We start from the raw sequence: 18,412 nt of genomic DNA on the forward strand, positions 1-18,412 counted from the left end.
TCAATGGCCTCCAATCTTGTCAAGAATTATAATATAAATTCAAAACACTGAGTTAAATCCATATTCTTCAATGTTTAAAAGTATTGCAACTTGTAAGAAAACATTCAGAAAGTTGACCAAGGAACTTCATGAACAGTTGAGATTGGCAAATTCACACACTGTGTGGCACAAAATGCAATGCTATATCCATGTGCTGGCTTGCTCTACTACAGCACGGCTGACTTCAGTGATAGTTTCAGTAGGTGTCAGTGGTCTACTGTATGTGCCTTATCACAAATGCAACCAGTCTTCTCAAATGTTTTTATGAACTTTCACATTGTAATACTGGAATGAAGCAAATGTTATGCATTTTGAAATATTCCCTAACAACTTCCACAGAATTGCATCCTGTAGTGTAAAAACATTTTACTAATTGAATTTTCTGTAGACTTACTAGTTTCATGCTGGTTGAATGAGCTGCACTTCTGTAACAGGGCCATTTACATTCATAGGAAATATGCAAAATAAAACACAGTAGGACCTCTCATGACAATAAAAAACTGCAATAGATATATACACATAATGACTTTAATAATCCTGTACAATTTCACTTTCCTATGCCATTCTATTTTTGAGATACAACAACCCAAATGGCAAAACTCCTGTTATAATCATTTTGTACATTCAGCAACACACTGTATTTCAAAAGAGAAATATTTTACACTTAGGAACACAATTTATATATTTTAAAAAGTTATTTTTTTTTATACTCAGAAATATAAATCAAACTCAAAATAAAAAAAGAACATGTTTACTTGAGGAACATAGTTCATGTGTACCAGAAAAGACGAATTTTACACTGAGGAATGTAACTCAATCAAAACAAAGAGTACTTTTTTTTTTCCTGAGAAACGTAGTTTAGGTACTCTATAAGAAGAGTGTCTGTTACACTCAGAACATAGTTCTTATTAAAGAAAAAAAGGATGTACTTTTGCTTATCAAATAAGACTTTGTTACTATCTAGCACAGTATCAGAAGAGAATTCTGGAAGGAAGAACTATATGAATGTAAAAATTCAGGTGATATTGCCTAAACAAACAAAAAATTAGGCTTAATGTATGATAGACTTATTTTGCCCTCATTCATGCATTTGTGCAAATTCTGTGATCTACCAACCTTAAAGAAATAAAAATCAGCTTTCCAGGTAGCATGAACTTTAAAAGTGGCTAGAAGTAGGATGGCTGTTACTACTGTTGAAATACAAGGGAAGCAATTGCTATATTGATGAAAATGTGAAAGGTACGTATCCCCATTATCCTTATGTTAGTTAAGGCCATGCTAGTTAACATTCTAATTTATGAGCAGTTACTTTATAGGCTTAATTCCATAAAATTAAATATCTAACTGATGTTAGTGTCAAACCAACACCTTGTTCGTATTTCAGCTATAGCTCTACAAACTGTAAAGGCCAAACTTGAGCCATCAGTTGGAATAGGAACTGGACTCTGTAGAGGTGAGGGAAAGCCATTTTCAGGCACCAGTAAAGCATGAAGAGCTTCTACAACTTGCTGAGTAAGAGACACACGATGCAGTGGGAAAGGCTGTGAGAGAAAATACTTGTCTGAGGATACTTAAGTTTGAAATCATTTTAAGACACATTACCTGTCTCACTAATAACATGTTTAGAAAAGAGAGCTTACAAATATTATGATATTTTCTTTTAAGTTTAAAACAAGGAAAAATCAACACAACTTTTAACACCCCAGCTGATTTTACAATCTTAAAATTGTAGTATTAAAGTTTGGTAAAATGTGCTTACAAAGTTTATAAATTAAATAAAATTTCTACAATTAAATAAAGCAAAATATCTGAAAACATAGATATCATATATACCTTTAAATTAGTCATTTTTCCAGGTAGATGATTATTCTAGATGAAAATTCACTAGATTTTTCTTTTGTAAAACATATATAGATGAATCACAGGAACATAGCAGTGACAATTGTAAAGTAGGCTTAATTTTACTCAGATTTATTAATGTTTTGCAGCACACACCTTGATTTTCAAGGTTTTAAGTCTTGAAAGGGGAACTTGAACAATGTCTGAGCTCCTTGGGTATGGTGTGGAATCTTCTGGTAATTTTAACTGTATTGTTGCCAGGCCTTGCTGTTCTGACACACTGAGGATCTGGCCACAAGAGTTATGTAGTCCTTCTCCTACAATCTAATGAAAATGTTCACATATCAGTGCTCCAAGTCTCTTCTACCGAGTCTAATGCACATTTATGTCATATTTCTTCAATTAAAAGAAGACTCCAGAAATTCTTTAGTACTCCTCATTCAACCTAACTTTAATGAGCTACAGAGTCCATTTACCCTAACACACAACATTTTGATATTCTAATAAGTAATGTTATTTATAGGCAGAAAAACAACATTCAAGAAAATAATTAGCTGAATTTAAAATGGAGTAAATATAAAAAAATCATGAATTCAAATATTTTGAATTCTAAAAGTACAAGACACTTTTTCATGTTATAATAACATTTATATTACTATACTACTAGAAAGCTCCTTGATGTAAATAAACATCTTTACAAGGATACATATATCAATACAATACTCACTACAACATGCAAACCAGGTTTCATAGATTCTGTGAAACCACCCAGAACACACAATGCCCCTAGCACTTGTCTGGACATTGATAAAACAGAAGACAGATTACTAGAAAGCAGGCCATTTGATGTCTCTGTCTGTCTCAAAAGTTGGGGTAAAAGAGCAAGTGCACCTGTTAGCACCTGAAAAAAAGTAAGGGCAAAAGTTAACATTTTTCTAAACATGAAATGTATTTCTGATAGACACTTACCTCTCAACTTATTCCCCTATCAGTACAAATTGTTTCTCACCACTAGCCTTCATTCTTTCATTTATTTCTGTATACGACCATGCAAATGATTATTCAGCAATCCTCCATCATATATAGTGCTCTCTCTAACCTTGCAACTGTTAATCACTTCAACAATGGTCAGATCATACAAAACCACACTAGAAGTGGGAAGGACAGGTGGGAAGTGAGATGAGGTAATTATCTATGAGAAATAAATTTTCAGTTTAGAAAAATGTTAACTTCCAATATGTTAACTTGCCTCTTCTCACAAAATGCTAGAATCCCACACTGAACTTGTGGATGGTCAATGAGAAGATAATCATCTTTTAGGAAATGCCCAAAGGAAAGCCATAAAATGTGAGAAAAAAATTAATTCTCTCAACATGGGCCTGGCCAATTTAAATAACTACATGACCTCTTTTAACTCATTTAAAGTCTTTAAAGATTTAATACTTCTAACTTTCAATATTATTTGTATATATTTGCAAAATCTGTCAGTCTTTCCATAAGAAAAAAACATTTTAGTGACGAATTTTTAATAAACTAAAAAAAAATTTGCCCATGAACATAGTGAGTATATGTTTCAAATACGCCTGCATGAAAAGTAATTTTCCTGTTAAAATTAAAAATACTTTTCTTAATCTCAAAAATTTCAAATTTTCTTTGTGTAATCTCTAAGACCTCCTAAACGCATTTCAAACATTTTTTTTCAGTAAAACTTTATAGCTTATCTGTTATTTTCTTTACTCTATCTCAAAACTGGATTGGTCAATTCAAACATCATAACCACCAAAAAATGCTAATTATTACCCTTTTTTTCTTTCTAGACTGAATTTCAATTGTAACATGAAACTACATGTTTATCCAAAGTAGCTCTAAGTTTGTAAAAGTACACATATATGTATAATTAAATTTCATTGTTTTTAATGACTATCCTAGCCATTATATGATTATTATTATTTATTTAATTTACTCTAAGCTGAAAGGATCCTATTTTTATATTTTAGTGGCTTTTATAATTATACATAAAGAATAAGCATAAAAAACAAGAAATAAAATACTTAACCAATTTTTTTTTCTTGCTATGGATTACCAAACAGAGTTAACTCTTAATTTTTTTATAATAATAATATTAATGCACCTAATGCTTATTTAATTAAATGATGTACCAAACAACATAGACTAATAACATGCAAAATGTAGACACATTCCCTCACCTCTCAAAAATTTCCTGGCTTTCTTCTAACTATGTAACAAAAAGTTGTTACAGATTCATCCAAACTAGTCATTAACTTTTTTGATGGGAACGATGTTGTCACTCTGAGTGAAATTGACCCTTAACCTTTCAGAACATAGTCTTATACAATATGCTATTTTACAGATGAAACATTGAATTTCTTACTGGTTATAGGAAATATATAATTAAATGCATAGAGAACTATTAAATTCTGAAAGAAAGGATGTCACAGGTAGGTATGACAGGAGGAGTGATTTTTTATTCAATAGCTTTGCAACCAAACAAGATTGAAGACTATAAAAAGTATGATTTGTCTGAGCAATGAAAATTTTATAGAGTAATTTACATTTTATGTACTACCCCTTGAAAAGGATATCCATGGCAATAGAGTTAAAAACAACACACCCATAGGAGACACTTCATCCTTTAGTAATTTGTCACCAAAAATTGAGAAAACATGGATAAAGTCGAAGAAAAACTTACATAAATAATGGACCCCCAATGTGTAGGATGGCTAGGTTGCAACAGACCATAAATGGGTGTTCAACCTCAACCAACACCTGGTGGCATCTGGAATTGTACATCAGGTAGGAAGAAAGCCCTTTACCTTTTATCTCAAAAATAGGTACTGGCAGGGAAGAGAAGTTTCCATACAAAGAATCCACCTTCACATGTGTGCACCTCTAACACAAGCAATACTATGATGAAGTAATCTGTGATGACAAGAAACCTACTTGAAGTAACAATGTATCTCAGAATGGCTGGTATGGGTATTAAAACTGTTACTAATAAAGCAGAAAACAATGTTTTGACCTTCTCTGCTTTATTAGTAAGTGTTAATACCCATAACAGCCATCCTGTGATACAAGCAATACCAGATCCACCAGGAACTGATATCTGGCAGATGGTATGAAGGTGGATAGCACAGATGGGTCTTCCTTTCCAGTCCATTAACAGGTGGTATGGGAGTTTTTTGTCCAGTCTGTGGTAGAAAGAAGGTACCTGACCTTACACATGCAGAACTGTGTGTCTCAACCAGCTGCAACCAACATCAGATCCACCATCTACACTGGCAGATTTCAACTGCCCTACTCTCAACTGAGTGGTATTATGAACATTCATGAGAACAGGCCTCCATTGTCCACCACCTCAGCAGCTAGGAAATGATGAGTGGCAAAGACTCCCATACTACACTAGGAGCAGGGAAAAAAGTATGTTGGAGAGTCCAGAGGACTATAGCACTGAGTCAGTGCAATAGGTATCAGTGATGCCATACTTTGAAAAGCAGAGTGATTACACTGATAGAGTTAATCACACAACACCTAGAGACATCTGGGATTGTAGATCAGATCCTTAGTAGGAAAAGCTTCTATGCTATGGATTATTAGAGGTGGACAGTAATCCCTGTCTAATTTAATTATGTTAGTACATGCATCTAAAGTCCAGGACAAATGTATTTATGAAGCAGTAAACTGTGAGGGATACCAACAAACATCCCATCTCAGTAGTGTGTAACATAACCTTATGAGGTGTTATATTTCGATGCAACTGTACATCAGGTTCATGGTAGGAAGAGTCTTAACATCACAGTTAACTTGCATGGTACGTGATCGCAGGTGGTACACAGTGAATTTACGATTGGGTATACCCAGTCAGGTAACACTTGGCACAGACCAGGATCAAAATATGCTATAAAGACCCTTGCAAAGAAAAGGAAAATGAACAGCATACTTATTACCCATAGATAAACAGTTATGGACCTGAAGGAAAGAAAATAAGAAAAATGTGACAATCATCAGGAAAAAGGGAAGAAAAATGACAAGTGATTTAACTGACTAATTCAATTCAGAAGGGAAATGAGAGAATATCAGAGATAAAGAAAGAGGAAAAAACCAACACTAAAAACTGGTGCAGCAGTGAAAATTACATGTAAGCAGGCCAATACACAACTAGCAGCATAACACAATACATAATGTTAACAGAAGTTTGGCTTGTTGTTGAATTTCTCACAAAGTTACACAAGGACTATCTGCACTAGCTATCTCTAATTTTGCAGTGCCAACTCTTTTACCAATTAATAGTGGGATTGACTGTCACATTACAATGACCCCACAGCTGAAAGGGTGAGCATGTTTGGTGTGACAGGGATTCACACCTGCAATCCTCATATTAGAGTCAAGTGCCTTAACCACTTCCCTATGCCAGGCCTATTAACAAAAGCAAACTCCATAAAGATATTCTACAAAAAATTAAAAGGCATGTATATATTTTTTGTTTGTTTCATAATTTTAATTATTTCATTGCATTGTACATTGATTATAATAGTTAGAGTTAGTAATATGTTAGAGACAATGAAAAATAAAATATAAACATTTACCTCAAATAAATTTTTGATATCCTTTTAGAAGGTTCTAGAGATTATGCAAATGAAATATGAAAACTATAAGAAGGAAAGTATTTTTATACTTAAAATGAAAATCATTTTGCACTCAATTTATTAATAGTTTAGATATGAGTAAATTATAATAGCACAAAAAACAGTTTTAGTAAAAACAATTATAACTCACTATTTTTGTACAAGATACTTAAGATATTTAATGAAATCTTGCCAGTTTTAGAGAGGATATGTTAAGAAATCCCACAGTTACCACATCTACTGCTATACAAGTGAAATTCACAAATCAATTTCTGCAAATTGCGACTCCAGTACTAAAGGGTTAATTTAACATTGATTACACACCTATTTATTACTTATAGAGCATAATTCACACATTTAAGTTATGGGTTTTCTACCTTTACAGGCACAAGACTCCCTCCCCATCCTCTTCCAGAACACTGTGCATCTTGACTGAGGCTCTCACATCCACCCAATGAAACTATAGGTGTGAGGTATCTTAACAGTGTTACATATCTTATGAATTTGCTACGGTTTCCCCTACAGTTTCCTGCAGTCTTAAGGATTAGAACCCCTGTGTTAAGATATAAGTATGAACAGACAATAAACGAAATATATTCAGAATAAGAAATTAATCTAAGTTGCTTACCTTCTCAACAGCACCAGCCCATAATTCTGCTGTATTAGATTCAGGAGAATTCAATAGACTGTGTAAAAGGCCTATCACCTCAGCAGCCATACTATTTGCTACCTGCCCACTGATAAATGGCCGTAAGGGGTCAGTTCTGAATAAAACAAAAAATTGTATTCAAGTATAACAAAATGTTAAGTATACAAAATATTTTATTTTCATAAAATTACCAGGTTTTCTGAAATTCATAACTAATATTAAAATTTATTTCATTCTAAGCTTCAGATACTTCATAGCATTCTATGACACTTAATGTCACTATACTATAAAAACAACACAGAAACAAGCAAAAAAAAAACGTTTTAAACATGTTTTACATGATAAACAAAGATTCATTCAGTTGAGCAACAAACTTTCTGTAGACGATCTGCTACACTAGTGTGTAAAGCTGTCCTCAAACTACTCCAACTATGTAACACCCATTGTATCTTTCCAAATTACTGTCTATAAAGAAGACATATCAGAATTAACAATAATGATGGTTTACTATCTGATGTAAAATAATTAAATACCAAATTTGAAGTGTATAAAAACAACCACCTAATGCTTTAGAAATGTATAGACATTTTCTTCAATTGAGACTGTTAAAAGTGTGAACTATCCCAGATGATAAAAGTAAGAATACTTTCATTGTTGATATATGAAATACTTTTGCTAAAGCTTCCAAGTACTGAAAATTTTCAACTTACACATTAAGATTATGGTATATCTAAAACTTAATTTAGAAAACATTACTAGACACATCTCAAAAAATATTTTATAACTTTTAAAAATGATTAAAAGACTTAAAATGTTCTCTAATTACCTGCCATTTGAAGTTTACCTACAAAATAGTCAATGCACCAACCCGATGCATCAAATCATAAGGGAAAATTCTCCTCATGTCTGAAAGGAGCAACAAGTTTTCAGTATTGCATCCTTCCTTTTAAAATAAATTATGAAAACAATAGCACAGAAGCTAATGGCACAGAGAGAAACAAGCTTACAGGAAATGAAGCCACTCACTTTGCTAGTTCAGTATTTCTCTCTCTACAAATAACTTCAGTGTTAATTTTCTTTTTATCAGAAGACTGTTGACTGTCAGTGTTCAAGCTGTCTAAAGGAGGCCCAGTGCTCACCACCATGCCACCTTGTGCCCACTTTGCTGCTCGTTTAATTGCTGAAGCAACCTCTTCAGTGCAAATCTCAGCCTTCCCAAACTGCAAGTACAGAAAAATATATTTTATTTAAAGGAACCTTTGAAAATGTAAGGAAGCTACAAGTTATAAATGGTAAAAAAACAAAAAACAATCTCAAGTATGAAGCAGTGCTCCACAAAAAATTCTCAAGGTATGAAATATATTAAGTGTTAAATGCTGAAAAACAATTTTTTAAATATAACTGAAATGTTTAAAAGACAGGCACCAATGCAGAAGCATTCTGGATGTCATTTTAAGTTTTGTTTCACTGGCAGTTGTTTACTATTAATGTTTCAAACTGCTAGCACAGATCTTTATCAAAGAAAGCCTGTAGAAGCCATTCAAATCATGATCTTTACAGCATTTCAGGTTGATAAACTTTATTAGTACGCTATCCAAACCTACTATAAAACAGTGATTGCCAACAACTTAAGAAAAGAAGCAACATATTAAAATTATAACCTACCGAAAATGAGGTTTTTAGCTTTAAATAATCTGGCACTTTAAATAACTCGTAACATTTAATACACTAATGCCTACAACAATATGAAATTATTTAGTATATTTTAAATGCTAGAAGAATATATATATATATATATATATATATATATATATATATATACACACACACATGAGCGCGCACGAACACACATACAAAATCTAGAAATTCATCAAATACAACTTTAGCAAAAAAATGTTTGAAAAATTGGTTATTCTTTTAGAGCAGCATCTTTTGGATAATCAAACCTTAAACTAATAATTTTTTCATTACCTTGCTCATCTCTCTGTCCATCTTCACCACACGTTCCATGTTGGTGGCACCAACAAATCGGAACAACCTGCTTTCTGTGCCACTACAGTAAAAATATCCAAGGATTAAAAAGCTCTGAATTGTTAAGATATTGTTTTCAAATTACATAGGAATTTCTAAATAAATTTTCATATATACATACATACAATAAATAATATGAAGTTCTAAATGTTGGTTGTTTTTATGTTTAATGGCACAAAGCAGCTAAGCTATCTATGCCAAACATTTGGTAAAAAGGTAAAATTATAGTAAATTTAGTAAAATTCATAAAAGGAAATTAAGGTAAAACAAAACAAAGTTTAAAATAACATAAATAGCATTAAAACCAACGTTTACATCTAATCTACAGTGGAAAGAGAAAAACTACAGTAATACAAGTTGTAAAGGACTTTCTGTAGCATAATTGTAATTATCATAACTCACCAGGAAGACTAACAGGTAAGTTCAAAAACCACAGTTAGTCACCTGAAGTTGGCCTCTCCAGTCCTGGTTTTGAGTTATTTGACATTACAGCCATTTTCCAATTTCAAATCAAACTAGATGGACTTTGATTCTTAAAAGGGAATCACATTAAAAATGGTCTGATGTATATATTAAAAAAATTAAATAGCATTAAAAAGATTAATGGCCTTTAAAAAACTAAAAACATTTCCAAGGTGGACAGTGTTACCATCACAAATAACACTGTGTTATGTTATGGATAAACTTTAGGACAGAATATGTTTAAAATGATGCCGTCATTACAACTCCCAACGATGGCAAAACAATAAAATATGGCTTATTGTGACCTGAGTGTTACACAGACAACACACTGGTGCATCAGTCTCTAATAAAAGAAAATGATGAGTTAAAAAATTGTGACCAATGCATAGCCTAGTTAGAACAACTTCTCTTTCTGATCCTTATGGAAGCAAGATGGCCAAAGTCCAATATAGGGTTGTATTTGGAAAAGCTTGTTTTTGCATTGCTCATTCTAAGTCAACTACCAACTGGCACAGAGATGAGCCTTGAATACAGGACCACAGTCCATGTATAGAACAGGCACTGTGGTGAGAGTGCCAGAGTAGATAGACTTAGCTGTGGTGTCAGCGAGCTCATTCCCGCAAATAGCAACGTGGTCTGGTATTCAGAAAAACTGGATAGAAGTGGATGTAAAAGAGAAATGGGCCAGTTGGTTTTCAATATCAGCAAGAACATGGTGTGAACTAATGTGAAGCAATTCCAGGGCCAGTAGAGAACTGAGCAAGTCAGTATAAATAGTGCAGTTTGAGTACCCCTTAGATTCTATGTGTTCCAGGGTGAGAGAAATGACAAAGTTCAGCAGTGAACATAGAAGCTGTAGAGGGGATTCTGCACGCAACCACCAAATCACAATAAATAATAGCAGAACCCAAACAGTCACCTGATTTCCAATTATCTGTATCAATAAGAATGGAAAGATGGTTTGAAAGATGTTCATCAAATAACAGACAGTATTTCCAATTGGGTGTGTCTGTTTTTTTCTCAGATGACTTAAAGATAGGCCACATATGGGGACTGAAAGAATCCATGATGGGATGGACTGGCCAGTGGATACAGCAATGTTAACCAAGGACAGACCCAATTCATCCAACTGCACCTGGATATGAAGGCCAAAAGGAGCAATGGAACATTCTCTGTTCCAAAAAAGTATGGCCTACTGAGGAAGGAAAACACAACCCCAGGTGGGATGCTTTGGTAAAGAACAAAGTTTTAAAGCATATAGTAAAGACAGTTGCAAATAATGAAGGTGCAAAGAAGGTTTATGAGACTCTATTTATATGTTCTGAACTGGGAAGTGTGGAAAGCCCCAGTGCTGAGCCAAAGTCCTTGATGATGAATGGTGGCCAGCATCTATAAGGCTGAGGATCTGCCAGAGCCATAGACCAGTGGTTCATAGTCAAGCTTCGATCAAATAAGAGCATGATATATCTTTACCTACCCATGTAAAGTAGGGCACGGAGGATGTTCAATGCTCTTGTACCTTTAACCTGTAGCTTCTTGATGTGTGGTATAAAGGTCAGCTTACAGTTAAAGATGAGCCCAAAGAACTCAGGGACCACAGGCAGCACAGCGGAGTTCAGGATCAGGGTGAATACACGATTGGCAGCAAAAGTGCATTCAAATGGTTTTAGAGAGAGAGAAGTTAAAGCTTTTGCTGTGGTCCACTTTAGTAAACAATTGAAGGTAGTCTGTAGCTGCCGCTCAATGTACCTCATGTTCAACAACTGACACGAGATGTGAAAGTCATCGACATAGAGCCTGTTTGCAACAGTAAGAGGGAGTTGTTCAGTGATGGTGCTAATCTTTATACTGAAAAATGTGACACTCACAACACAGCCCTGAGGGGCCCCAAGTTCCTGTAGTAAAGAATGGGGAAAGTGTCAAACCTACACGAACTTCTCGATGCCAAAGAATATTGAAACAAGATGTTGGCATTTGAGAAAGGCTTCTCTGATTGATGTTTCATGTTGAATCAGGTGGTCCATGGTGGAGCGCTGTCGTTGCAACCCACACTGAGTAAGTGAGAGGAGGTTGTTTGGTTTGAGTAACCAAACAAGACAAACACTAACCATCCTCTCTGAGGTCTTACAGAGACAGCTCATCAAAGCAATTGGATGGTGGGAATCTTGGGTACCTTCCCAGGCTGAGAGAAAGATAGAACAATAGCCTGGTGCCAAGCATCAGGAAAAACATTTTCCTGCCAGATCCAGTTAAAACAATCAGAAGAATAGCAAGAGAAGCAGGACATAGATGGTGCAGCATTTCATAGTGTACATCATCAAGTTCAACCAATGTACTGGCCGATGAAGGACCAGTTTGAGTTCCACCAGTGTAAAGGGACAATTATAGACATAGAGACAATCAGCTTGATAGGAAAGAGGTGATCGCTCTGCCCGAGTCTTGATGGCTAAGAAGGTGGAGGAAGAAACAGAAGTGCTAGATACCCAGCAAAAGCTTTCATCTAAAGTATTGGTGATGCTCCAGGTATCAGCTACTTCCTGGCCATTAAAGAGCAAGATAGAGAGGAGGACAGAATTATATTGCCCACTGACCTTTCAAATACTGTCCCATATGATTTTGGAACTGGTGGTAGAAGATATGCTGGTTATGAATTTGATCCAAAATTCCTTCTGGCTTTGACATCTTACCCACCGAGCATGTGCAAGGGACTACTGGAAAGCGATGGAGTGCAAGAGTGTGGGATATCTACAAAAAGTATCCCAGATCTGTTTTTCAGCCTTCCATGCCATGTGACAGGCAGGATTCCACCATGGACAAGAATATAGTAGAGGTTTTAGGAATAATTAAGCAGCTGCTTGTATAATATTGTCAGTTACTGCTGCAACACAGTCATCTACTGATGGCTTACAGATGATGGCAGGATGAAATTCTGCAAGAGCAGTGAAAGAGGGCCAGTTTGCTTGATCCAGCTTCCAATGGGGCACGTGAGTCAAGTGGCATTGATTACGACCAGTCTCTCTCAAAATTATAGCAAAATGATCACTGCCTCGTGGATTATTCTCAACCCTCTATGAAAAATGGGAGAATAGTGAAGGGGAGCAAACTGAGAGATCAAGAGCAGTAAAGAACAGACTAAGTGCATGAAAATATGTATAAGAACTGCTATTGAAAAGAGAAAGGTTGTGGTCAGAGAGCATACACTTTAGGAAGAAACTCCTCCCATCAATATCAGCACTTCCTTAGATGGGGCAATGTCCAGTAAAGTTCCCCAGGATTAAAAAGGGAGACAGCAACTGTTCAATGAGAGCATCAAGGTGATGGTATGATCCAAGGAAACACTGATGGCTACAGCCTCCAAGGGTGAGTCGAGTGGCAAAGATAGGATGGGCACATGTTAATCAATCAATTGTGCCATCCCTCTGTGCACTTGTCCATCACACAGCCTGTCATTTCTGTACAAAGAAAACCACTGAAAGGTGACTGTATCAGCAGGTTTCAGAAAAATTTCCTGTAAGGAAAGACATACACGATGGTAGGAAGCAATCAGGGTTTTGATGTCATCCAGATTAAACCTTAAACCTCAACAGTTCCATTGTATCAAGTTGGCCATTTTTATTTATGTGTAGGCAAATTTGGTGGAGAATCCTTCTGTTTATGACTAAGTCTTTTTTCTTTACTGTCTTAATTTGAGGAAGGTCTATTGACCTCCGTAAATCCTGCCCTTGGTTGATTAAGCAGGTCTTTGCTGTTGGAAGAGGATTCTAATGACTGAGAATGTGAATGAATGATCCTTTTGCATCTTGGGGTGGGAGAAGAAGATGTATCTGAGAAAATGCCTGTACCTGGAACCAAAGAAAGTGGATCTTGGGATTTGCTGGAATGTATGTTAGGAGGAGAGATGGGTGTTCAAATTGATTCATAAACTTTTTTAACCATGGGGGTCAAAATACTTTTCTTTTGGTTTGAGAATGATTCTTTTGGAGGCACCAAGAGATTTGTCTGCACTCCAAGTGTAGTAGTGGAATGAAGTGCAGCAGCATACATCTCAGATCAAGTGGAGGATAGCAACTTTCAAGCCTCAGGATAAGTAATGTTATGAATCATTTTTCAAATGCTGCACCTCTTTTTTTTCCAATCATTAAAGGCAAGAACAAAAGTAAGATGGGTGAGAGCCACTGCAACTGATGCAATGAGGGTCCATTTCACACTCATAGGTATCTTGGTCCTTGCCACCACAATGAGCATATGCCAAGGAACCACAACATGACATTTTTGAGTGACTGAACTGCTGACACTGGAAACATCGGAGGGAGTTTGGAATGTATGGCCACACTCTGCAAATTAAGATAACTTGCCTTGATGGTGGCAGGTGGACATGGTGATGTAAATGTCAGAGAGAGGATACTGGTCAGCATCGTAATTCCATCTTTGCGAGTGAAGATATGCCTCACTGCAGAAACTCTTTAGGTGGAGAAACCAGCGAAAATCTTTGACTCAGGGATGTTCTTCAAATCTCTTTCAACAATAACTCCTTGTGATGAATTCAAAGAAGCATGAGGTACTCAATAGATATATCCCCAATTGCATTTGAATGCAAGAGTTCACTGTGTTGAGATGTGGATGTTTCCATCAATATGTCACCAGATCAAAGTCAGCAAGTCCCTCTAATCCCTTCTGAATGAAAAAGGGAGATGTCTGCCCTAAAGGTTTGTATGAAAGAGAATGTAAAATAAGAAAATGAGGTACAACAGGTGTTACAGATGTTGAAGATTGCTGCTCAGAATCTTCAAAATGTGTGTATTTATCTATGGACTGATTTTTCACTATTTTATTTAAGTTTTATTTTGGGGGGATCCATAAAAAAAGGAATATTTCAGTGCCCATTGACCCAACCCACCATGGAGCCCAATGAGGGGACCCACTACTATGCTAAACAAGAACACTGCAGCAATGCTGGGGTTTCATGGGCACTATACCCAAACTCCAGCATCAGATATAATGTTCACAACACCTGTTGAAAACATCCAACACTGGTGCTTGGTTGACCCTAGCTCAAGTGGACCAGCCAATTGACACAAGGGGAGCCACTCTAAGACTGCCCATTTACAGGAATTCAAGGCCAAAGTGATGTGTTAAGGTTGGATCCCTCAACCACCAGGATCCTCTCCTCCCCTTCACGGGTTACCATGCACGGCAAACATGTGGGGGGATGTTTAGATCCCAGAGGAGGTAAACCAAAAGAACAGAAGCTTATGTTAATGCTAGTCTATATTACAGAAAATCATGTGTAATTGATGATTATGCTGATAACATCAATAGCTTGAAAAGGTTTCATATTAATGGATTCATGATGGGGAAACCAAAGTTTAATAATGAAGATGAAGACAACCGATAAAACGCAAAACATTTTAGTTCCTAGGTTCAAACATTTCAGAATAACTTATTCTATCTTCAATGAAATCTGAAAATAATGTTACAAAAATTATTACTACTAAAATTATAATATAATAACAATCATTAGTTTACTTGTTTATTAAGAAAATCAGTAAATGGATGGATAAAACAATGTTTATGTATATTACTCAACATCTGAGTTAAGTGTGAACATTCAGAACAGTTTTAGATCACAATAAGTAGAAAACAATAATGTATATAAATTTAAATCTGAAGTGAGTTACAAGTTATTAAAGATAATATTTTCTGAGACTGAAAATATATTTGCAATAGATACATACCATTCCTAACATATAGCTTTCCTAATTCAGAGTTGTCCTCTATATGCAAAGTTTTTCACTTGCCATTAACCTTGAGGCTCCCATCTAAATTCATGTGAAACTGTTGCACTGTTGCATGCAAATAAGCATGTGGCAATTCTCCACCAACAGGACCCCCCTCTATACTGATTGTTCAATCATAACTTTGAGATTAGGCAAGAAATGATGCACTAGAAATGAAGAGAATGCAACATCTGTTCACATGTATCTAGAATCCCATACAGTAGTTGTGGAGGGAACATGCAAAATCTAACTAGATAAGTCCCCTCCACGAAGCATCTGATGGGAACCCATGGAGCACAAAACTCTACACCATGAAACAGGATAGGAGTACACCCATAGAAGGCTATACCCCATCTGTACCAAGAGACACATTTTACCCTTAAAGAAAAGAAGTGTTGCAAGAATGTGCAGAAAATACTAGATCAAGCAAAAGCCTGCAACAAGCTCAAGAAAGTGCTGTATTTAGAGTGGCTAAGGCAAGCCAGACCATAAATGGTGGGTTAACTCTAGTCCAAAACTAGGCAGCACTGGGAATATGTCTTCCAGGTCAAAGTAGAAAAACTGTCCCTATAATCTTCACCTCAAGCTCAATGAGCCAGAAAGGGAATTTAACTTTTGAAGTGCAACTGAGAGAGGACTTTTGTTGGCTGGTTCTGTACCAATCCAATACCAGACCACCCAGAAACCTAATGTGTGGGCAGCAGTAGGATGGAAGAAAAATCAGCCAAATGGGTTACCTGTATCACATTTTTTATACTGAGTTGAATTGGGCACACATACAATACAGCATCCACAGTCTGCCATCTCTTCACAGTTAGGAACTGATAACTGGTAAGGACTCCCAATCTCTCTAGAAGAAAGAGGGGTAGGTGAATGAAAGCACACTAAGAAGCCAAGAGGAGTGCATCACAGTAAGACAGTGCAATGGGCAATAATGGAAAGATTATTTTTAAAAGAATGCCAGCACTAGGTCCTAAACTATGCATGGAGGGGATGAGGAATCCTCTGCCTGCATTACTCATGAAAGTCCACAAGTGAGTATGTACTATACTAGATCTTGTTTAGGATAATGAGCACTGTGAGGATACCTTGAGTTAAGTATGCCTTGGTTAAGTATTACCTAGCACACAGTATTTGTCACTTCAGATCCTGGAAAGCAAGAGAAAGCCCTGTAAAATTAAGATAAGGAAAAAGAACTTACCCAGAGTTCTGAAATTCATGCAGAGGACTATAAAAATTCCCCACATGAAGTAAGAATGATGGCAAGGCTAGATGAAAGGGCAGAGTACAAGGCTGAATAAGAAGAGAGCAGGATAACAGAAGATTCCACAGACTATGATTGAGCCTACCAGTTGGGTAATACCAGAATAATCTGACAAGGAATGCCCTGAATGAGGGAGAGAGAACACAAATAGCAGGGCAAACCTAAAGAAAGACATTAGACCATTTCTGATTAAATGCATCGAACCAAATTCATCATGATCCACCAATGAAGTAGACAAAGCTACGCACTACAGATATGGAAAATAAAGAACACACAGACACTAAATGGATGTGAGATAAGATCTCCAGCCTGACCACACCACAAACACACATACATGTCAAACTGATTCACCTCTTAAAGAAAGAGAAGAGTATGTTCATGGGAATCCTGGTGGGACAGTGTGAAATCCTGGAGAAGGAAGAGAAACTCATTTGAGAGCATCCTTGGCCAACATGTCTAAAACTACCACTGAAAAATGCCAGCATGATATCAGATCTCAAGGAAAAGGAAATAAAACTGGAACATGAGACAAAGGTAAAAATAAAAATATGGCCCTCTGATAAAAACTGTAGCATGCAATGGTCAACCACAAATGGAAGATCTAGATTGCAAGTTCAGCCAAATAGGTTCCTACTGACCTTGAACCTATAAAATCATCACAGATGAAATTGTTGCCATCAAGATCTATGCACAGAAGAAGAAGAACAGATTGAAGAAAGGGAAAGGGACAGGAAAAGATGTAGAAGGATGTAAGACTACAATGAGAAAAGAAGTTGTGGAGAGCCAGGAGACAAGGGAGAACAAGAAAGAATGTTGGCACAAAGCTATAACCTGTGACTGGCAGAGAATAAAATACTCCACAAAAACACTTCAGCAGAAGTAAGGAGCCAAACAACGATTTCTGAGATATAAGGTATTGAAATGTATTTTCACCCAATTGGCATCTCTTTCCAATAAATATGAAAAAGAAAACAATTAAATCAAAAGGAAATCAGCCAAGGAAGAAAAAAAAACCAATGTATCAAGCTGTTTCATATGAAATGTTGCATTTATAAAGAAAAAAACGTGAAACAAGTACATATTTTTATTGTTTAATTTATGTAATCAAAATAAGCTCCTTTAGACTCAATACACTTTTGCCAATAATTTCTAAGTTTGTAAATATCATCTTTAAAGAATTGGATGTCCTTTGATGCAATGAAGTCTGCAAAGGCACTTTTAATTGATCTTTGATTGTCAAATGTTTTTCCTTTAAAAATATATCCAAATGTTTAAAAAAGTGATAATATGTACAGAAAGGATCTTGAGGATATGGTGGATGAGGTAAAGTTTCATACTGTAGTTCATTTAGTTTTTGAACAGTAACACTTGTGACATGAAGTCAAGCACTATCCTGAAGCAGTATGACTGCGACTGACTATTACTGAATGTTTTCATGACAACATTTGATGCATAATTTTCAGTTCACTACAATACTTCTCTACTGTGACTGTTTCCTTTGGGTTTAAGAATGAATAATGGATCACACTTGCTGACAAATACCAAATACTCATCATAAGCTTCTTAGGGTGAAGAGCTGATTTTGGCATATATTTTGGTACTTATTTATAGCCAAACTACTGTCCAGATGATTGTTGACTGTTGTAAAGAGTCCATTTTTCATTACAGGTAACAATTCTATGGAGAAATGGGTCATTTTTGTTTGATG

General features: G+C 35.7%; 1 protein-coding gene across 6 annotated transcripts in view; it reads right to left on the reverse strand.

The window, feature by feature from the left end:
• The window catches only part of LOC143244726 (putative E3 ubiquitin-protein ligase HECTD4), a 216,974-nt gene that overhangs the window by 78,746 nt on the left and 119,816 nt on the right, over positions 1–18,412 (reverse strand). For all 6 annotated transcript variants that reach the window (XM_076489886.1, XM_076489885.1, XM_076489884.1 and 3 more), the window contains exons 35-40: positions 9,142–9,223; positions 8,197–8,390; positions 7,150–7,285; positions 2,606–2,779; positions 2,035–2,202; positions 1,408–1,580 (exon numbers count right to left, since the gene is read on the reverse strand). In XM_076489886.1, the coding sequence (XP_076346001.1) occupies positions 1,408–1,580; positions 2,035–2,202; positions 2,606–2,779; positions 7,150–7,285; positions 8,197–8,390; positions 9,142–9,223 (927 nt within the window). The remainder of the gene's footprint in view (positions 1–1,407; positions 1,581–2,034; positions 2,203–2,605; positions 2,780–7,149; positions 7,286–8,196; positions 8,391–9,141; positions 9,224–18,412) is intronic.

The sequence above is a fragment of the Tachypleus tridentatus genome, chromosome 2, assembly GCF_004210375.1.
Source record: "Tachypleus tridentatus isolate NWPU-2018 chromosome 2, ASM421037v1, whole genome shotgun sequence".
Taxonomy (NCBI): domain Eukaryota; kingdom Metazoa; phylum Arthropoda; class Merostomata; order Xiphosura; family Limulidae; genus Tachypleus; species Tachypleus tridentatus.